This window comes from Gorilla gorilla, chromosome 7, assembly GCF_029281585.2.
Source record: "Gorilla gorilla gorilla isolate KB3781 chromosome 7, NHGRI_mGorGor1-v2.1_pri, whole genome shotgun sequence".
In the NCBI taxonomy this organism is placed as follows: domain Eukaryota; kingdom Metazoa; phylum Chordata; class Mammalia; order Primates; family Hominidae; genus Gorilla; species Gorilla gorilla.
The window spans coordinates 130,505,951-130,529,359 of NC_073231.2; the positions used below are offsets into that span (position 1 = coordinate 130,505,951).

Genomic DNA, 23,409 nt, shown 5'->3' on the forward strand with positions numbered 1-23,409 from the left:
CAACAAAGGTTTTACTACTACAGTGTACTGGGCTGCAAGAGCACAAAGATGAACAAGGTAGACCCAGTCTCTACCATCACGGAACCTGCAGACCAATTCATTAGCTATTTTCAGCAGAAACACACAGGCATGCCTAACACACTCCTTCGACTATAAAATACCTATCCCTTCTTTACTTTCCCCACTACCAGTTCCACTTTAACCTGTAAGTCTGGGAGTAGCTCTGGAGCATGAATTCAGGAGATCCTTAGCATTCAAAGGCTTAAACTCTCATGGTTGGCGCTATTCAGAAGTTCTCTGGTCCACAGCAAGTGCTAATTTACGGTTTGGCCAAGACAAGGTCCGAATCCTAGAGGAGGCAAGGTTGTTTTGTGAGGGCAAGTCCTTTAGCTAAGAAGTAAGCCAAGCCTAGTGCTGGCATCTCAACTTGGGTTTGTTCTCTTCATTTAACCAAAGGTTTTATTTAATCCTTGCAACTGCTCTACTAGGTAGGTATGACCATCCTCACTGCAGTCGCACACTGTAGTGGCTGCTTAGCATTTGAAAATTCACAAGGGTCTTGTGTTATCACCCTCCAATGCTCATGGTCTAGGCAGTGGTATCTAATTCTGGCTATACTTAGACTCAACTTGGAAGCTTTAGAACATACTGATGCCCAAGTCCCATCTCGGATCAGTAAAACAGTCTACCTGGGAGTGAGGCTCAAATATTAGGACTTTTAGAAAGTTATAGATATTAAGGTGCATGCACTATCTTCCATTCTGGACAGTTGGCCCTACTGGGCCAAAATCCTTCCCTGATCTGCTTCTAGCGCCCTTCTAAGAAGCCAGCCCAGTCCTCTGTGGAACATGTTCAGAGCATATTGGCTAGACCAAGGAACAAACTGCCATATGGTCACAATGAAAAATGTGGATGTGGTATGGAAACTCCTGTCACCTGACACATAACCTTCCCTATCCATGCCCAAACTGAACTTCAGAAAATGCCAACACAAGACTTATAGTTTATGGGAATCTCAGAATTTCGCATGCATTTGCAACAAGGTCTAGGAGAAACAGCATAGAAAGCTGCCTAACTCTTCAACAGGAGAAAATTCATACGATGCACTGTATAGGCTTTAACGAGGACACCCAACAGTTACCCTCAAATGGAATTATTCTCATGTACCCACTATTTTGGGATTTAATTAAAATCTCCTTTAACAACTGCCAAGACATTCTTTAAACTTAGTCTTTATTACCTTCTCCAGAATTTTTTTTTTTAATACTAGGGTGAGCAAAATGTTAAATCAGGTTCTCTTGATCATTATGTATGTATTAAACCCTTGGAAACACACACGGAAAGCTAAGACTCCTATCAGTTTCAGTGTTCAATACATGAAGCATGAAAGGCAGAATGGTTCTTCAAGATGAGATGTTTAAATGGCAACTTCTTTGTCACTGGATCAGACCACACATGTGGAACACAAGGGCTTTGTCCAAGCAGGACAACTCAATCGCAGGCTCAGGAATTAGATATTGAGAAAAAGTACTAGGCGAGATCAAGAGTCAAACAGCCTGGGTAGGGAAGGGCACGAGTCATCCGAACGGGGTCCTCATCCTCTCCAGATGTCAAAGCTCCAGGGGCCACTGCCAGCCAGAGCTGCTGCCTCTGCTCTCAGCTAATAGTGGCTAAGAAGGAAGCCCTAGGCAGCTGAGTCCCAGGGGAGAGCACACTTGGAGGGGCATTACCCCAAGGAGAAGGTGGAAAGGATTATAGGAAAAAACAAAGGTTATCTATGTGCCACAAGGAGGGGCTTCAGGTTCCCGTCTCTAACATAACATTTCTACAGCACTAATAGCATATCGTGTACCTGTTATACCAATAGTATAGTATTATAATACTTCCATGATAGTCATCTCTTGCAAAGAGCACCCAGGGGGCCTTGACTACCAATGGACTCTAAATAGAGAAACTTAACAACCTATTACATGTGTCAGAGAACATTCACTGTTGCCAAGTAGTGTTTCTATAGGTATGAATGAAGGACACTCCTCTTAGGCAAAACAGGTGAGGCTTTGAGGAGCTGTCACATCTACCCAGCTGCTTTGAGGTCATTGCTTCTCTGCATTTTATGTTACCCCAGTCTCTACTCCTAGGGGAGGATGGTTCAGCAAGGTCACCAAGACCCTCCTGGCCAGAGTGGGGATTTCTTTAGACTGCAGGAGAGGAGCTCCTTAACCACCTTTAAGCAAGTTAATAATCTGTTCAGGGCCACCTGAGGATTAAGTGGTATAGCCCAGAGTAGAGAGGGTCCCCCAGCATGAAAGAGACTCCAATGTCCTAGTGTCAGAGGCAAAAAGGAAAATTACAGAGCTCAGCTTCCTCCTAAGTGAAAAGCTGAACTTTTAAAACCTTAGACAAATGTGTCTATGGAGTCAAAAACAACACAGAGAAGCTGTGACATTTAAAAAAAAAAAAAAAAGCAAATGATGAACTCAAGTAACAAATCTTCCACTCAGCATCCCAGCGGCAGAGAGAAATGCCAACCTCAGGACTCCTACATGTGTTTTATGCTGAAGGAGCTATTTTAAGCAGCAAAGGTTCTGCTTCTATGCCATTCCCAGCTTCTATTTTGTTTTGTTTTGAGGTATGTCTTTTTAAATATCCACGATAAAAATGTAACCATCCCAAATATATTTCAATGATAGAAATACATGACCACTGTTTAGCTTAAATCAACACTATCTCTCTCAAAACTGCCTCCTGGCTGGGCGCAGTGGCCCATGCCTGTAATCCCAGCACTTTGGGAGGCCAAGGCGGGTGGATAACTTGAGGTCAGGAGTTCAAGACCAGCCTGGCCAACATGGTGAAACCCCATCTCTACCAAAAATACAAAAATTAGCCGGGTGTGGTGGCAGGTGCCTGTAATCTCAGCTACTCAGGAGGCTGAGGCAGGAGAATTGCTTGAACCTGGGAGGCGGAAGTTGCAGTGAGCCGAGATCATGCCATTGCACTCCAGCCTCAGTGACAAGAGCAAAAAAAACGCCGTCTCAACAAACCAAAACAAAACAAAACTGCTTTCTATAAAGATTACTATAATTGATACGAAACCCAGAGCATAGTGCCTGACACATTTGTATGTGCTGATAAATACTAGCTTTCCTGATTCGTATAAGCTAACGATTGAAGGCTACTATGAACCAGGCACTGAAAGCTCTTTATACACCTTCTCAAAGACTCCACACACAGCCTACAAAGGTGCTGTTATCACATCCAATTTACAGATGAGAAAACAGGTACACAGAGGTTAAGGCAACTTCCCAAAGGTCACACTGCAAAAAAGAGTGCAGGCTGGGATTCAACTCAAATCAAAGGTTCTTAAACAGCAGCCATGCACTTTCTTAACTCTAACAACAGGGTAGCCCTCAAGCCAGAATAATTTACCATCTTTTCCATTTTATGCTAAAGCCATTTTGGGGGTTGTCTTTAAGTGAAGTCAGAGCAGGGTGGGGACACTAGTCATCAACTTGTGCCCACCCCCATCTTCGGCAGCCTCCCCCAGGCTGTGCTCAGCCATATTTGCTAAAGAGCAGGTCCCTGGAGGTTGCACAACCATCAGCAGCAAAGTAGCTGGAATCCAAAACTAACACGGCTATCCCTTCAACGCTTCCTCTTCACTTCGGGCAAATAATCCATCAGTGCACAAGGCCACAGGTGTGAGGGGCGGCACAGAGACAGGAGAGAGGCCCCATTCCAGGAGAGTAAGCCTTTGGATCTGAGCTTCACGGAACAGGCAGGTTCTAGCCTACAGCCTCCATTCCTGCAGGGTGAGAATACAGTAGACAGGAGGCTAAAGTGGCCGGTTTGGCTCTCGTGATGCAGAAGGAAGCCTGGAGTCAGCAAGGGGAGACCAGGCTGCTGAATGGGCCAGTGGCTAACTGCAAGGCCAGCTCAGGGCAGCTAACTGAAACAGCAGCTCCTACTTCAACGAAGGGGAACTGGGTGGGGAGGGAAATGACCCAGTGTAGACATTGTCCTTACAGCACACACAAAAAGCACATGCCTACATATGACGATGATATAATATGGCATTTCAAGCCAAATTTATACTAAACATCAAAGAAAACCAGGGCTTTTCTGAAACCAAAACACATTTCTAACCACTTTCTTGAAGAAAACAAAAATGGCTGGGATCTGAACCAGGCACAACCATTTTGTCTTGCTTTTTGAACGCTGACAAATGGTCATCCCAGCCCTTCCTTCCCCAATCTATGACCTTTTCAGACCATCTTGGTTCCTCTCCTGATGTTTCCTAAAGTAGTGAAATGACAGTACATTCAACTATCTGGCCCCATTTTATTTCCATGTGATTTAAACCTGATGTTTAATGTGACAGCACTTCCATTTAAAGTAAGCAAAAAAAAAAAAAAAAAAGAAAAAAGTTCCTTATACACAAATGTTTTAACGTTTAATGTGTAATGTTTAACATGTGGTTAAAAAGGAAGCAGCGCACAATTTTAAAAAAATGAAATTTAAAAAATGGAAGAAAAACAATGACCCCAAAATCCTCATTCAAGGAATTGTGAACAGAAACAAAGTCTTACAATAGCCTGCAGTACACTATCAAATACTAGCTTTATGTATATATAGATATATACGTATATACACATATAGATATGTACACATATATACAGATATATGTACATGCAAGGATCCAAACCTAGTAGGGAATTTCCAAGAGTGCCAGCTTCTCTGACACCCTGGAAAGGAACTCAGAAACACAGGTCTCTCTCCAGACTAGAAAACCTCAACTGGAGGCCAGAGGTGGGACACGCCCTAGGAAGCATCCAGACAGACGGAGTGGAACAACACAACCTTTCCAACATGAAGGAGCCCACTGCCATATCTGAATCTGGCTGCAAATCTGTCAAGACACAGGGCGGGTGAAAACATCAGAAACCATCTTACTGAGATGGTCAACCGATGGCTGAGCAGACACACTCAGGACCAAGACCCCATAATACAGCAGTTAAAAGCCTCCAGGCTCTGGAATCGGAGCCCAGTTGCAGCCTCTTCCAGTGTCAATAAGAGAAGTTACCAAGTGGATGGTGGTGAGGCCGTAACAAGCCAGTACCCACATGCGGTGGGGGCTCTGACACCACTTCCATTTCCATTATCAAACCAAGGAGAGCGAAAAAGTGACCTGGACCATAGGATTCTCAAATACTGATCATCTGAACAAACAGAATCTTATATCTGACAACAGCAGAGCAGCACAACCATTTGGTTTGCAGCCACGGCCAAAACTTGGAGATTGCAAATGTACCATCAGAGTAAAGACAGCCACAGGATAGCAAAAACCTTTCTTTATTTCTTTTTTTCTAGACGAATGAACTGTAAGCTACTTTGCATTCCTTTTAGCTTCTTATTTTTTAGTGTCTGATACCATGGCCATTAAAAACAATCTCTAAAAAGTCTTTGTTGCACATCAGAATGAGACAGCTGGGTTACTGGCATGAGGAAATGTTCAATCTTGTCATTTTGCAAAGGAATTCATATTCATAATTAATGACGCTTTTGTCCATGCCAGAAGGAAAATCTAAAGGCTCAACTATGCCTAAGTAAATTCTATCCAAGCCAACTGCAACACAGTTTTATAAATTATAGAGCAACAGAAAAGAACAAGATTTTGTGAGCTGCAAGCATAAAGAAAAGAATGAATGACAAGGCGGCCATGTTTCAAGGAAGCAATGAGATTAGGAACATTCATTTCTAAAAGGATGGGTAGATTTTCCTTCTCCCTCATAAAAGCAGCAGTAATTGAAAACTTCAACATCATAAGAAAAGGCATATATATTTGACCTGCTACATGTATTTGAGAGATTTAATAACACTTTGTTTGTGAGTGTGCCAGACAGATATCACCGGGTTCCATCACTGGCCCCAAATGTCAACTAAAGATAACGAAGTGGGGGCAGATAAGCTACAAAGTTAGGTTTGGTTTAAGAGGTATGTCTATGGAGATGCTGGTAGATAAGTAGAAAACCCCTTGAAAAAACGCTAGTGAAACATTTCAAAGAAATGTTCTTAAAGATAACTTTGCTTGTCACATAGCCATTAGATAGATAAACAAATGTGTGTTCAAGTAGAAACTCATTCCATTCATTCAAAGAAGATGTATTTGGCCCCTACTATGTTAGGAGCTAAGGCTATAATGATAAAACACAAAACACTGCCAGAGGCTGGGAAGGGTGGGTACAGGGAGTAACCGCTTAATGAGTATGGGATTTTTGTGTGTTTTTCTCATGGTAAATAAATAAATAAATATAAAACAAGAAATTCACTATTTTAATTAACCATTTCTAAATACACAATCCTGTGACATTAAGTATATTCACATTGTTAATGTAACCATCACCACCTCCATCTCCAGAACCTTTTCATCATCCCGGTACAGGGCTTTCTTTCATGGTAATGAAAATGTTTTGGAATTAGATGAGGTGGTGTCACACAGCACTGCAAAAATGTCCAAACTGTCACTAAACTGTTTACTTAAAAATGATTAGTTTTATGTTATATGAATTTCACCTCAATGAGAAAAAAATCAAAGAAAGGAGCCTGGATGCAGTGACCCATGCCTGTAATCCCAGCACTTTGGGAGGCCAAGGTGGGAGAATCTCCAGACCAGAGAAGAGGTAACGTACAGTACAGTGATACGACAGTGAAGCCCAGATTCTGGGCAGAGCTCTCAGGGGGGATCCTAAGCCCCTCAAGGAGGAAAGGCGTCCTGGAGGAGAGACCACCTGAGATAACCTTGGAAGGTAAGTCAGAGTCAGAGTCTGCAGGTGAGGGAAGGGAGAGGGCATTCCGAGTGTGTGTGATGCAGGAGAGAATGACATATTCAACACACCTGGGGCATGTACTGGGGAGACAGCCAAAAACCCCACATTCATTCAAGACACCATTCATCCCCCAAATCTAATCACAAATCATACAATAATGGGGTGAACATTATAATTATACATCATACTTAAAATATTTGTTTAAAATAATAATTATAAAAAATACTTTTAAAATGCCAGAAGAAGACATTCAGGAGAAAACAAGGACTGAACTGGATCCCAAACAGCGGCAGAAGTTGGAGACAGACAAGTGGGAGGGGACAGGCCACGCGGGGTGAAGGCGGAACGCAAGTGAGCACCATGTTTCTAAGTGACCAAGGAGCCAGCAGTTGGAAGGTGGCCAGGGGCCCCTGAAGTCCCAAGTCACAGGAGCACCACGACCTCTCATCACAGCTGCCTGGGTTTACAATTTATAAAATGCTTTCACAACTATGACCTCATTTGACTTCCACCGTCACCCTGACAGGCAGGTACGGCAGACCTGACTGTCATCTCATAGACAACGAAACTCAGGTGTGTCCAGCTGTACTGACCCACCCAGGGCCACACAGCTGTGAGCAGGCAGAGGGGGCCTGCAGCCGCCTCCCCATCCGGCTCCGCCTCCCTGAGCCCTCTCTCCATCACGCAGGCAGCGCAACATGAACGGGAACTCAAGCGCTCTGTTCACCCCATTCCTATTCTCATTTGACTTAATCTTCTGAAAACAAACAAAAAAAAACTTGCATATTTTCACTCTGGGAAATGACCTTTTGGTAAAAAGGAAGCAGTCTTTTTTTAGTAAGATGTGGACTCTTTACAGAGTTGTATACGTGCAACTTGGCAGAGTAGTTGTTTTTCAGATGAAACAATGCATGGACTGTCGAATTCCTAACATCATAACTTAGTTATGAATGATTTCGAACCTAGCTTCAATGAACCAAGCTAGCTACAACTGCCTCAAAAAAGGCATAGCCATAGTTCCATTAAATTGCCCAACAAAACCCAAAGAGGTCTAGCTTGGTGGTTCTCAACCAGGGCTGATCTCAATACACATTTTTGGTTTTCACAACTGAGAGGGTGTAGAGGCCGAGAACGCTGCTAACCAACCTACAATGCACAGCACGCCCCTCACAACTAATATTTATCCAGCCCCAAATCACAGATTGAGAAGCCCTGGTCTCAATTCTGAGGTGTTTCCATAAACTGATCCCTGAGGTGGGAAGAACCTGGTACTGGAGTGTCACATAGACGAGATACACACTCCAGAAACTTATGTCTGGCACACTTGGTTAAAATGGCAGGCAGCTTCAAAGTTGTGTGCCATTTTAACCAGGTGACTTCAAGTCACCAAGAGTTTCCCCATTTGCAAAATGGGGTCCCCACTACCTTTCTCAACCTGAGATAAGGCAGCTGGTGGGCGAGTCGAGAACCCCAACAGCAGAGGACCCACAGTCAATGCTCAAGACCGAGGCTGGACTGAGCTCGCTAAATAGCACACTCTCCCGGCACTCGCTTTATCCAAAACATTTGAAAACACAAATGCCAGAGCGATGGGCATCATCTAAATAAGGGTGGAGGCAATTACTATCCTTCAATCTCATTAAGCAGGAGTCCATATGCCTGCATGGAAACCAGGGCTTGGGATCACTGTCATCTCCCACACAGACATACTGTAGTCAGTGACCGGTAGGACCACCTGGCCCACTGCAGGAGGTTGGGTGGTGCGTTTACATGGCTCATATTTCCTGCAGTTCCAGCACAAGCAACACCTCTTGCACTTGGGCTTAAATCATATTATCCAAATGAAGTATCACTCTCCTAATCAGCATCCCCTTTAAGCAAGCACAGATGGCAATCACGTGCTTAAGTGGCAAATCAAGGGCTGAAATCCGGGCAAGCTCTCCCAGGCTCTCGGATCTGGTTCTGTGAGTGGGTTCTGAGAGAGACAGGGGTCAGGAAACACAGGATGACTGGCACACGCAGAGAGCTCAAGGTCTTTTGTCTGCCCTCAAGCCCTTCTGGTGAACCAAATGGACTCCACCAGAGTCAGCGGGTAAACACCCTTGTCAGCCTTGCAGGCCAGTCATTCTCAAAGAGAAGCCTGTGGATCAGCAGCACAGGAAGAAGAATGTTTACTATCGCCTCCACAATTCTTTTGTATTTTATCAGATCCTTTGGCCATCTTTGAGAAACTGTGCACTGTCCTACTTCTGACAATCACATTAAAAGGGCGCGTATTAAAGGTCCCTTTCTGTCTTAGCAGAAACAGTATTTTTTCATTTTACTTGTAATCAATCAGCTTTGCCCCCTTTCCTGATTTTAAAGGCAGGAAGAAGCAGCATTGTATTGAACTGTGAAATGCGCTCAAATGCGGCTGTAAAGGGAAGTACCACCCGGGCGGCTGGATATTAGTTTCCATGGTAACCGAGGTCCCTGGGCCCTAGCACACACAGCAGGAAATGCTGCAGATTACCACAGCAGTGTCTTTTACTAGAAATAAGAGTTCCACGGCAATTGTAAACATTTGGGAATCAAAAAATGTGTATTTGTGTGTATGTGCGTACGTGTGCATGTATGTATGTGCATATGTGTATGTTGTGTATATATGCGTGTGTGTGTATGTTGTGTATGTTGTGCGTATGTGTGTGTACATGTGTATGTGTGTGTATATATGTGTGTGCGTGTATGTTGTGAATGTATGTGTATGTGTGTACATGTGTACGTCTGTGTGTATGTTTGTGTTGTATGTGTGTACATGTGTATGTTGTGTGTATGTGTATATGTGTATGTGTGTGTACGTGTGTATGTGTGCATGTAGATGAACTGAAGGCAATGTAAATGAATTGAAGCCTCATTATTCTTACAGTTAAGAAGCTTATGTCAAATGAAACAAATGATTAAAATGTAAGCAAAAATAGCCTCCCCCCTCCCAAAGAGCTAAAAGAAAACAAAAATATCTTCTGCAGAAAAAGGAAGAACCAGAATGGAAGCAGAGAGCTGCTTTGGAAACCAGATGACCACGGTTTCTTATTAACAAACAAGCAAACCAAAATGTCTGTAAACAATCACCGGCTGAGAGACAGAACAGAGATTTTTTTCACAACCTATGCCATGTCCTCCTTGAACTCCCTCACCATGAAACCAAGAAGACAGAGCCAACAACTGCTTAGGTGGTTTTTAAGGGAAATCACGCAATAGAAAACCCAACGCTAGAATCCCCACTCTCCTTCCTAGCTGTGTGACCTCGGACAAGTGACTTCACTGAGATTCAGTGTCTCCAGTAAAAATGAAAAGGTTGCACTAGATACTAGGTGAGCAGAAGAAAAAAAAATCCTGTATCTTCTCAAAAATGAAAGACCAGATAGTTCCTTTAAAAAAAAAAAAAACTTCCAAGTAGTTCTCACTTTAAGCTTTCTTGAAGTAGTGTATACAAACCTAATTTCTTTAAAATGAGTCAGAAGAATTCACTGCCAAATTCTCGGTGACAGAAGACCTTTTTAGTATTCTATAACTATTCCTTGAGTTATTTTCCGGTAACAGCACTTTTCCTACAGCAGAGGACACAAGCGCAGGTTAAAGTGAAAATTTTAGTTCCAACTAGCTTTCACATTTTGTGCGTGTTTTCTAGCTGAGACTTTTTCAGAGGGAGCACAGAGGAGGCATCTATGTGGTCTGACCAAACAGACCTGTCCTAGAAAAATACTAGTTTGACAACTTCAAGTATCTTCAAGTTCACATTTACATTCCAGATGGTTATTTTTATCTAAGATGGGCAGAGCAGACCAAACCAAGTTCATAGCTCTATGGCAAATGATTCTTCACAAGAGAACATTAAAAAAAAAAAAATTCTTGGCTGGGCATGGTGGCTCACACCTGTAATCCCAGCACTTTGGGAGGCTGAGGCAGGCGGATCACCTGAGGTCGGGAGTTTGAGACCAGCCTGACCAACATGGAGAAACCCCATCTCTACTAAAAATACAAAAATTAGCTGGGCATGGTGGCGCATGCCTGTAATCCTAGCTACTCAGGAGGATGAGGCAGGACAGTCACTTGAACCCGGGAGATGGAGGTTCCAGTGAGCCAAGATCGCACCATTGCACTCCAGCCTGGGCAATGAGAGTGAAATCCATCTCAAAAAAAAAAAAAAATTCTTTGCTTCATCTGCATTAACTAAAATAACTTCATTCTTTCATGAATGTTAATATTTTACCAAAAGTGACTACAAGGTGTGTGTGTGTGGCAGTGGGGATAGGGTGGGGTATTAGTTATTAAGCCAAAACAAAAAGCCAATCTATGGGAAGCAAAGGCAAGAACTAGGATGGAAAGAGGTGGGGGAGGAGAAGAGGGGAGAATTGTCAGTGCTTGTATACAAAATGCACGGTGGCTCTGTTAGCTGGAAGTGGGGAACTGCTGAGTAAACCACTTTATTATGTAAACTGCCTAACAACACAAATAACCACGCTGCACACAAATCAACTCAGTCACCCATAAAAACACATCCTCTCCAAGCTTGGACCTTCCTCCCCACTGCTGCTATTCCCGCCGCCGCCACCACCACCACATAATTCACCGACATTGATGAAGGCTGCCGAGGTGAGACAGAGAACAGCACAGACGCATCCAGATGTAATTCAAGTATCATCTGGGGAAATACACTAAAGCCTAATGGGGAAACCCCATTGAATGGAGCAAGAATTTCTCTCTGTTAGGGGTAAGACAATCCTGAGCAGGACAGACACACATGCTTGGGTGTGGAATTCTGATATCCCTCACTATCCCTGCTGGAGGATTATAGAATTCTGGTGACATCCTGCCCTGGGGATCCATGATATGTTTCGGTAAATGTGGGATTCCGGTGAGTTCATTCTAGGCTAACACATGATGACTGCCCTTTCAAGTGTCATTCCAGGAAGACACGGTTAAAAGCAAAACACGACTGAGGCCGGAGCACTGGTTGACCACAATGAACAATTCTCTCCGGCAACTGTTGCTACCCAACCAAAGATCAATAATAAAAGGCCACTTGTCAAATGGGGAACAGTGTTGTCGTCAGGCATCAGTTTTTACATCAAGAAAAGAGCAATGGGATTAGAAAGGAGGGATTCATTTTATCAGCAGTAATGCTAGGCTCATGGTTACAAATCTCCTAAATATACGTACTTGCCCATCAAAATAATCAAACCCATAAGCAACCATAACTCCATCAACTGAAAAACATCAAAAACAACGTATTTTTTTTAATTTATAAAATAAAAACACTCTCTAAAAATATACAGATTCATTTGTTATTTCTGGTTCTTATGTATAGTATGAGTTGTAAAAATGCTAAAAATGCATGACACCCTACTGTCCTGGGCTCAACATGAAGTCTGAAGTTTCATAGAAAGCACACCCCAAACAATGACAGCTTTAAAAAAATGGAGAATAGTAAGACAACCTTCACATGCCCGGGCCATTTTTAAAAAGATGTTTTATTCACAGCAGACGTATATGACTAAATATATTGTGCTAACAAATTAAAATGACGCAAGACAAATTGAAGTGGAAAAACACCAAAATGATGAGCCCAAAAGCAGACTGTACACTTACAAACCCATTTAAAACAATATTTTTTGCATCACCTCCCACTAGGGCAATGGCAGCTCTAAAATCTGTGTATAGGAGGGCTTAGGAGCTGGAAAATTTATCTTGAAGCTATGCTTACATAATAACCACAGTTTTTAGCTATGTTGCCTATTATTATAAATATCAATCATTTTTATAGATTTTATTTGTACTTTATATAAGATTGAGATTATAAAAAGTGCTCAATATAAAAAGTATATGGATACACATACGTACATACATGTACACAAACACATATATACAGTTTAGATGGTTTCAAGAGTTTTTTATTTTTTTTTTTGAGACCAAGTCTTGCTCTGTTGCCCAGGCTGGAGTACAATGGTACGATCTTGGTTCACTGCAACCTCCGCCGCCCAGGTTCAAGTGATTCTCCTGCCTCAGCCTCCCAAGTAGCTGGGACTACAGATGCCCGCCACCACACCCCACTAATTTTTGTATTTTTAGTAGAGATGGGGTTTCACCATATTGGCCAGGCTGGTCTCAAACTGCTGACCTCAAGTGATCCATCGGCCCCTGCCTCCCAAAGCGCTGGGATTACAGGCGTGAGCCACCGCATCTGGCTGATATACCTTTTTATTTTTAATCAAATGAAGAAATTTGACTACATTCCTTTATGGTAATATTCAAAGAATATTCAGTTCCAGACCTAAAAGAAGGGCCTTTTATATGACGTTTTTAATTTGAAAAAAAATTGTTTTCAGTTTGAGGCTAAAGAGTTTGGTAAGTAGTAATAAGAAGACAAATATTTCAGGTGATAGATATCCCAATTACCCTGATTTTTTTTTTTTTTTTTTTTTTTTTTTGAGACAGAGTCTCACTCCATTACCCAGGCTGGAGTGCAGTGGCATGATCTTGGCTCATTGCAACCTCCGCCTCCTGAGTTCAAGTGACTGTCATGCCTCAGCCTCCCGAGTAGCTGGAATTAGAGGCCCACCACCAAGCTCAGCTAATTTTTTTGTATTTTTAGTAGAGCCAGGATCTCGCCATGTTGACCAGGCTGGTCTCAAACTCCTGACATCAAGTGATCCACCCACCTCGGCCTCTTAAATGATTCGAACTTTACACATTATATGAATTTATCAAAGTATCATATGTGCCCCCATAACATGTGGATGCATCAATCTTTTTAAAAAGAAAAAAAAAGTTTGCTAGGTAGAAATAGTAAGACTCTAATTACATGAAAGAGTTCTGGGCTTGAACACCAAAGGCAATCCAGAAGTTAAAGACTAGTGAAGTCTCAATTAAACAATCTGGTTAAAATAAAACTCAGGAGCAAACAAGAGCAGTCTGGCTGGAGCCAGGAAACAACCCAGCTGGGAACCCAAACAACCCAGCACCTTCTCCCCTCAGAGGAAAGATTCCCTCCCCTCCTCCACTCCATCCATGAAGCAGGGTGAGTGCCTTCTACCTAGTTGTCCTTTGCACCAGAGACTTGACCTCAGGGAGGGGTCACCAAGATTCAAATTCTGAACTCCAGGGAGGAATCCTGCCAAGACCCCATCCCAACAGCCCCTTGCTCGAGAACTGACGGGCTTCCCACCAGGATCCATGAGGGCTGCATAAAAGTGGAAGCTACTGTTTGCACGCAGTCGTTCATTCAGCAGATGGGTCTGCACCCTGCTGAAGACCAGATACTCAGCATCTGGGAAAGTGACTTCCTCAGGAAGGAGCAGGTCCTGTTAGAGGTGTCTGCAATCTGGTGGGGAAGATAGTGACAGCACAGCTAGGGGAATCCTCTGACCCCAGCATGTCCCCCAAGGCCCTGAGCAAGGACCCGGTTTACTTCCTGAGGGAAGACAAAGGTCTCACAAGCGATACAGCTCTTAAACCCCTGGGAGACAAGCAGCAGATCCTCAAGCATACAAACAGGGTGAAGAAGGGAAGGGCTGGAAAGGACATTCTGGGCCTGGAATGCACATGTGCCAGCAGATAGGGATCAAGGGTTTTAAGGGTTTCAGAAAACAGTGAGCAGTTCTTTGTGGGTGCAGTTGCCGGCCATGGGCGGGGAGATGTCATCGGACAGGTGGGTTATGGCAAGATGGCAAGAGGCTTTATGGGACAGCACAAACATACCTCAGTGGAGAGCAACATCTCCTGGAAAGCTTTTCAAAATTGGAAATTCCTGGGTCTCACCCAGTTATTCTGATTCCATGGGAGTGGCAGGGCCTTGAAATCTGTCCCTTAAAGTGAACTTCTTGAGTGACTGTGATGCCTAATGCCAGATCTGGAGACCATGGCATTTACCAAAATCTGTACTGCAAATGTGTAACACATTTGTAAGAACTAACCCATCAGCAATTTTCTTCACCAACATGCTTCACCAACCTCGGCGATCCAGACTCACTGATTAAAGCGCATGTCTGATGGCCCAGCCTTCGATGCCTGTCCTAGAAGGTCCGGCGTCCACCTGCCTTCCTCCTACACACACTCCAAGTCTGAGAGGGGGCCTCAACCCAAATGCCCATCTGTAATTTTCCCTTTTCTCTTCTAACCTTCTCTCTCCATTATCTTTGGCTTAATCTTGCTTCCTCCACTTCCTTTGTACTCAGAGCAAAAATTGGAAGCTCTAAAGATAATATAGAAAAGGAAATTTACACTGTCCAACTTCATTCATAGCTAATGAGAACCAAGGCAAGATTTTAAATCATAGAACATTAGAGCCAAAAAAAAATTACTTGTGATCATCTAGGCTCCTAGGCCCTTTATAGGTGGGAAAATGGAAGCCCAGAGAAGGGAAATATTTACTCAAGGTCACATAGCTGCAAAGGCACGAAGTCAAACCTACGCATCCCAGATCCCAAGCTAGTTGTTATTCTAACTACCGCATATAGACTTTTGTTATTTCAACAACATAGATTATTTTTTGTGCTACACAGATTTTTTTTAATGCATTCAGGATCAAAATGGGATCAAAATGGGGAATAAAATTCATACGCCTGTAAGCCTGTGCCCTTACACATGAGGGACTTGCGCGGAGTACGGAGCGGACGACACACTCCCTCTTAGTCAGCACTGGCCCATCCCGGCCACTGTGCCATCTGCTTGTGTCAGCAAGGGCCTTTGAAGAGCAGTGTTGTGTGACTCTCATTTTCATCTGCCTCTGTAATTACTTTTATGGTTTTGAACAACCATCTCAGGGAAGTTTAGATGATAATACATCCAATGCCTGAGGAAGGCATTTCAGATTCTCAGAAGGAAGGAAATGGATCCCAGGCAGACTAGATCATCTTTAATGTCCAGAATCTTAAATTTGTTACCCTAAAAAGTAGGCATGATTTTAAGACTGAAAATCAGGATAGCTAGCCTTTATTGAATGTGTACCATGGGCTGGGCTCTGTTCTGAGAGGTTTATGTGTATTAAGTCTTTTTGTTCTCACCACAGCCTGTGTGGTAGGTACTTATCATCTTTTTCTTAATTTCCTTAATTTTCCTTTTCTTATTTTTTTAAGTAGCCCAGACAAATGCATGCCACTCAGTTCAAACATTTCTCAGCTCATGTAATACCCACGTGCTGGTCCATTATGGATGTGAAGGAAGCAGAGACCCTGCTCCACAAAGCCTCGGGTTCCAAGTCTACCAGATACCTAGAAACCAATTCTTTGTGTTCAATAATACAGAAAATGGTACTTTCATATTTAAAACAAATTGTATATTCATCCAGAGTCTAAAATCAACAAAATATGGAACTGTGCCTAGTGCTAATAAACTGAAATTCCATTATAGTTTAATTATTAACCCAAATATACACATTATAATATCCACTTATACACTTTCATTTAAAAAAAAATGAAAGCAATTAAGTTCTAACATATTTCCACATTCTGTTTAACAATAGGTACATAACAACTAGATTGATTTTGCTCTTATAGTGACTAGTATTCAAAGTTTTTCCTAAGTAAATTTTATTAATAGCTAGTGCAAAAGATTTCCTATAAAGGACAAAGACCACTCAGAGCTGTTTCCTTTTGGAAACAATATGAGATGCTAATATTTTGGAAACCAGAGCGACCTGCTAGCTTGAAATGCTGGGCACTTGCCCAGAAGAGATGCACTTAATAATAACTGCAATTCCCTCCTACCACTTCCATCAAGAGGGACTAAAAAAAAAAAAAAAAATACATGTAAAGGCTGTAAGCAAGGGAGTAACCAAGGATATTCTTTCTGGAGAAGGTAGATATCAAACCACAAACTCTGTTAGAGTCACGGCCTACACCAACCCTAAGCCCAAATCTATTTGCTGCTGACCAAAACAGCTTGAAGCACTTTTTACAGATTATCATTTCTTTGGTGATCCATACATCATTAAAAATAGATCACTTGTAGGACTCCAAAAGGATATATACATGGGCATTAATTGCAGCAGAGCTTGTAGTAGCAAATACCTGGAGATAACCTAAATATCTATCAAGAGAATAATGACTCAGTTGTGCTATACTCAGACAGTGCTATATTCAGAAATTCCATTTGGCCGCTAGAAAGAATAAGGTGGACTTATAGGTACTGGAAAGATAACTATAATATACTATGCAGTAAAAAGCACAGAACAATGTTTCTTAGGGGCTACCTTCTGAAAAAGGTCACACAGGTATATTTTATTCCATGTGTCATTCCACATATTGTGGAAAACTAGTTTTTTTTTTTTTTCCTCCCAGCATGTTTGTTTATATATGCAAAAACATCTGTAAATGACACTAAACCCAATTCCCGGGAGGGGCGCAGAAGTGGGGAGGATAAATTTTACTTTATATATTTATTTCAATTTTTTTTCTTTTTTTTTTTGGACACAGAGTCTTGCTCTGTCGCCCAGGGTGGAGTGCAGTGGCACAATCTCAGCTCACTGCAACCTCCACCTCCCGAGTTCAAGCGATTCTCCTGCCTCAGCCTCCCAAGTAGCTGGGATTACAGGTGCCCACCCCTATGCCTGGCTAATTTTTATACTTTTAGTAGAGACAGGATTTCAACATGTTGGTCAGGGTAGTCTTGAACTCCTGATCTCAGGTAATCCACCCGCCTCGGCCTCCCAAATGCTGGGATTACAGGTGTGAGCCACCGCGCACAGCCTACTTATTTCAATTTTTTAAACTAAAGAGTATGTTCTATTTTTTAAATTTTTAAGTAAAAATTAATAAAAGTCACTTCTGACACTTACTAAGAAGGACATTCAAGTTTCTCTTATCTCTGTAAAATATACCTTCTTTCTATCACTCATATACTTTTAGGTTACTTGAGAGTTCTCACACTCCCACATTCAATGAAAATAGTAGTACCTATGGATTTTAAACAGAAAGTATCCTGGCATCACTAAAAATGATCTGAAATCCCATGGTCTAAAACTATGTCAAAGCAGCCAGATGCGGTGGCTCACGCTTGTAATCCCAGTACTTTGGAAGGCCGAGGCAGGTAGATCATGAGGTCAGGAGTTCGAGACCAGTCTGGCCAACATGACGAAACCCTGTCTCTACTACAAATACAAAAATTAGCCGGGCGTGATGGTGGGCGCCTGTAATCCCAGCTACTTGGGAGGCTGAGGCAGGAGAATCACTTGAACCCTACAGGGGAAGGTTGCAGTGAGCTGAGATTGTGCCACTGCATTCCAGCCTGGGTGACAAGAGCAAGAGTCTGTCTCAAAAAAAAAAAAGAAAAAAAATGTCAAAGCAGGAGTTTGTTCACTATGAGATTATTTGCCTTTGGTGAAATACATCACCTCCAAACTCCTACTCTACCCCCATCACTTCTGCAGTGAGGCTCTTTGGTTTCTTTTTGCACAAATAACGGCTGTTTTTCTTCCCTTCAAAGATGACAATTTCCAGGCCCTGCAGTGTCCTGCCAAGAACCATTCTGGGAGCAGCATCTTCAGAATCCCAGGTTCCCACTACAGGAACTTATGGACAATCTGGGAATCTCTTTCCAGACCATCTATAGGATCCATCCAAGAATTAAACATTAAAATATAAAAACATTATTATCACAGACCCTCAAACATGCAATACCAGATATCTAAGTTCCTTAAAACAGTAGAGCAGCTTTAAAAAAAAAAAAAAAAGACATATTCTGGGCCAGGCACAGTGGCTCACGCCTGTAATCCCAGCACTACGGGAGGCTGAGGTAGGCAGATCACCTGAGGTAAGGAGTTGGAGACTAGCCTGGCTAACATGGTGAAACCCCATCTACTAAAAATACAAAAATTAGTCGGGCATGGTGGCACATGCCTGTAATCCCAGCTACACAGGAGTCTGAGGCAGGAGAATTGCTTGAATGTGGGGAGGCAGAGGTTGCAGTGAGCCAAGATTGAGCCATTGCACTCCAGTCTGAGAGACAGAGCGAGATTCTGTCTCAAAAAAAAAAAAAACAAAACAAAAAAAAACCCTATACTGATGGCTATTACAGAAAGATAAAAATATGGCTGCCAAGTCCAGTTCCAGATACTGCTGAAGTAGAAGAAAATATAAAATGCAATACTATAGGCCCTGCAATGGTTTGCATATTAAGTTCTTCTTTACGGTTGTATTTTCTCAAGTTTCTATAACAGACACACATAAGCTATGGAGTAATTTTTTTAAAGGACTTTTAAAAAGATACTGGTTAAGATCCACACCAAGCTGACATACTGGATGAAGAAACCATGCTTCTAATTTCTGTGTCACATTCTCCGAGGGAATGCTGTAAAACCCTGTTGGCATCCTGGAAATGAGGAGAAATATTACCTCCCCTAGGAAAAACTCCTTCACTCCCTGAGTTAATTGCTCACTTTTCTATATTCCCCTAGCACTTTGTTCTACAACTATTACCATACCAAACATATAATTTCTATGTTGAAATTCTTTATTTATACTTCTCATTTTCCCCACTCAATTGTAAGCCCCTCCAGGACAAGGAGAGTCATATTGCTTTTTGTGGTCCCATGATAGTGCCTGAAATAAAAGGAGTTTGTTCAATGAATGAAAAGGGTTCTTGCTGCAAATTAATTCAAATACTTAATTAAGCACCTGTGATGAATGAGTATCACTGCACTGAAGGTACCCATCAGGTGGTTCGGAGAAACTTTCATGTGCCTGGGAGCAGTCCCCAACACTTGACCTACAACCCAAATTTTCCAATGTCACCACGACAATGAAAAGAACAGGCCTATAGCTGCCAGTACAACAAGAAGACCCAGAAAGACAAGGCAAAGTAAGAGGCAGAAGAGAGTAGCTGCATTGCAATGAAAAGGAAATCACCCTCCTCCCTTTGAATAGGGGAATTGTCTGTTACTGGTAATGTTGTATGTGTTGCTTTTCTTTTTTTTTTTTTTTGAGACAGAGTCTCACTCACCGTTGCCCAGGCTGGAGTGCAGTGGTGCGATCTGGGCTCACTGCAACCTCTGCCTCCCGGATTCAAGCAACTGTCATGCCTCAGCCTCCCAAATAGCTGGAATTACAGGCACGTGCCACCACGCCTGGCTAATTTTTGTATTTTTAGTAGACATGGGGTTTCGCCATGTTGGCCAGGCTGGTCTCAAACTCCTGACCTCAAGTGATCCACCTCGGATCTCTTGCCTTGGCCTCCCAAAGTGCTGGGATTACAGGCATGACCCACCGCGCCTGACCATAATGTTGCATTTCTAAAGACGGTCAGGCATACGGGGGTATTCATTTTCTTTTTATACTTTTCACATGTTATGAATAACTTTTATATGATTCCGTACTTGCTGAAGCCATTAAATTTTTTTCATTGATTTAATAAACATACTTTAAACATCTCCTATGTTCTAGGCACTACGTTTTGGGGCTTCAGACATGAATAAGTCATAGTCTGTATCTCAACAGGTTTGCAGTCAAATATGAGGGACGCATAAATAGATACAACACAATGAGATCCTTATTTTAAAAGGGTTCTTCATTTTATGGAAACTCAGAAAAATGGTCTATCCAATCATCCCTACTGCTTCCCATTCCACGAGGAAACAAGGAAAACCCACGTAAGGAGGAAAACGCAAATAGCAACCAAAGGCACAGCTCAAGGTTCAACAACCAGCACGTCATTAAAGTGATCAAAGAACCCATCAAGCCAACTCGTGCAGAAACAGTGGTTCATTTTCTTCCTTTTTCATTCTTCTTCACATGTGCTTTATTATCCGGAAAACTAGTTGCAACTTCTAATATGTGGAATCCCACAGAGTTTTAAAAAATGGGAAAATATGAGTCAGCTCAGCTCTGATAACTTAAGCTGCATCTTCTTGTGCAGCCACCCAAGGGGAAGAGTCCACGTGCAGAATGCAGTTAACGCTGGGAGTCAGCCTCCATCTGCTTACCACGTGTGTTGGTGGCCATGTCAGCCACTTTCTGAAAGGCATCCAAGAAGGCAGCTGCTGCTACTACTGTTGTCCTAAAATGCAAACAGATAACAAAAGCATGAGGAATGTCTCTCCCTAGCAAATTCATTACAGCTCAAGGCCTAAAACCTCTGCTAAGGAGTACATGTAACCTTCCTCCAGAAATAACTCAACTGAGCGTGGACAACCACTGTCTTGCTGAACCCACTTTTTTCCAAGTACTCCACCCGAATAATATCCAGCTCATTCAGTGCTAATCAATAAATGCTAGTAGCCCTTCCCATTCCATTTCATCTGACTGTATAAAACCATTACCAGGGCCAGGCATGGTGGCTCACGCCTGTATTCCTGGCACTTTGGGAGGCTGAGGTGGGTGGATCACTTGAGATCAAGAGTTCGAGACCAACCTGGCCAAGATGGTGAAACCTCATGTCTACAAAAAATTAGCCAGGCGTGGTGGTATGCACCTATAATCCCAGCTACTTGGGAGGCTGAGGCAGAAGAATCGCTTGAGACCAGGAGGCAGAGGTTGCAATGAGCCAAGATCGTGCCACTGCACTCCAGCCTAGGTGACAGAGCAAGACTCTGCCTCAAAAAAAAAAAAAAAAAAAAAAAAAAACCCCATTACCAGGCAAAATTTTATACAGGAGGAAAACAGAGGCATTTCTACCTAAAAGGAAAAATAAAACATTAAAAAATATAAGTGGTAGAGGTGAAATTAATTTTGGAGTAGGAAAGCAATATATATATATGCACATCAGTTGGGGGAAGGAATCTGGTAGAAAGATCATGTAGTTCAAACAATTCATTTTAGGAATAGGAGAACTGAGGCCACAAACACAAGGCCACAAACATAGCCCTAGTTCATACTAGAGCTGGGACAAGTATCCCAGCCTCATGACTCACAGGCTTGGGCTTGGCCCACTATAAGACAAGATCCTGGCAGTGTGACTTTTCTCCCTAGATCCTAGTTATAATGAAACTGAGATACTACTGTTTCAACCTTAGGACACTATTTCAACCGAATCTTCCAAATTCCTACAAGCTGAGAATGGAGAGAAGGTACTATAGTCATTTATGTCCTAGAAATTATTCTGGGTTCTTAATATTTTTTTGGACACCATAGGATGCCTTGAGCCTTCTGTGGTCTACTGGTTCCAAGAGTCATGACCTAAGGCATCATTCAACGTAGTCAACACTCCAAGCCAGGGCCATGGATTCCACACAAACAAGCCCCAGAACTAGAATTCAAGGACTTTACAATCAAACTTGTAACTAAGTGTTAATTTTCAAGTATTTCTTATATAACTCCAGCCTTTACTGAGCATTCCTAAGGATGCAAAGTTGCTGAAGAAGAATAACAATAAGGACTAGAAAGGGAAGATTTCAAAATAGAGAAAAATGAAACCAGCTGTAGTGGCTCATCCTGTAATCCCAGCACTTTGGAAAGCTGAGGTGGGAGGATCACTTGAGCTCAGGAGTTTGAGACCAGCCTGGGCAACATACTAAGACTCCATTCTCTACACACAAAAAAATTGTTTTTAAATTAGCCAGGCACAGTGGTACATGGCTGTAGTCCCAGCTACTCAGGAGGCTGAGACGGGATGACCACTTGAGCCCAGGAGGTCAAGGGTGCAGTGAGCCATGGCTGCACTACTGTACTCCAGCCTAGGTGACAGAGCAATACCCTCTCTCAAAAAGAAAGAGAAAAGAAAAAGGGAAAGGAATGGCCTTTAAACATCAGCAACACTAGTTTTGAAACAAAAGGTTCCTGGAAGGTGCTGGAAGTAGTTCCTGGGAAAATCTAGGCAACAGTCCCTTAGAGCCAAACTTCAAAATGAGGCCTGTTATTTTCCAGTAGAGCAAGAAAACATTCTGCTCAAAATTTTTAAAAATAATGACATACACGTACACAAAACCACTTTGAAGCATATTTTTTAAAGAGTTGACATCAAACACAAACCCTGGAAAAATTAGCTTTATCAAACATCTTGGGATTTATAAATAGCTTGTTCTGATTTACAATTAATATCTGACACAATGGCTGGATTTATTCTCATCCAACTCAATGCCAGTCATCCAAATTTAATGAACCAGCTGCAGAGGTGTCTTGCATATTACACGGTCACCAGGGCTCCACTGAAAATTAGGCGGGTGATCAAGTTTGAGGCTTTTAAATGGCAGTCATATTTCACTGTCCGGCGTAGTCACAAGACATCTTGGCCCTCTTTGATGGGGCAGAGCAAACTTGTAACCAACAGAAACACAGAGGAGTGATTCAGCTTAAATATACTAAGGCTTCTATGCCTCTTCTGCAATCTAAACTTCATCCTTTCTCTAACACACAAAATTAAACTATGTGCATGAGGCCCCTATATTGCTCTCAGCCCTGTACTATTAGTTTAACAAAATAATAAAGAAATGGTCCCTGCCTTTGGGACAAAACATTGTTTAATAATATAAAATGTATCCTGTACCAGTAAGGACAGGTTAAGATTACTTTAAATTTTACTTTATATGTTTAAGACAGCTGATCCGTTCATTACTTTAAGCTTCAAGATCCTCACTGATAAAAGTGGAAGATAACAATTTTCTTGGTCTACCCTGAAA

At 42.3% G+C, this 23,409-nt stretch overlaps 1 protein-coding gene across 9 annotated transcripts in view; it reads right to left on the reverse strand.

The window, feature by feature from the left end:
- The window catches only part of MTSS1 (MTSS I-BAR domain containing 1), a 177,896-nt gene that overhangs the window by 127,788 nt on the left and 26,699 nt on the right, over positions 1–23,409 (reverse strand). For all 9 annotated transcript variants that reach the window (XM_019032194.4, XM_031013826.3, XM_055348726.2 and 6 more), the window contains exon 3: positions 20,779–20,852. In XM_019032194.4, the coding sequence (XP_018887739.2) occupies positions 20,779–20,852 (74 nt within the window). The remainder of the gene's footprint in view (positions 1–20,778; positions 20,853–23,409) is intronic.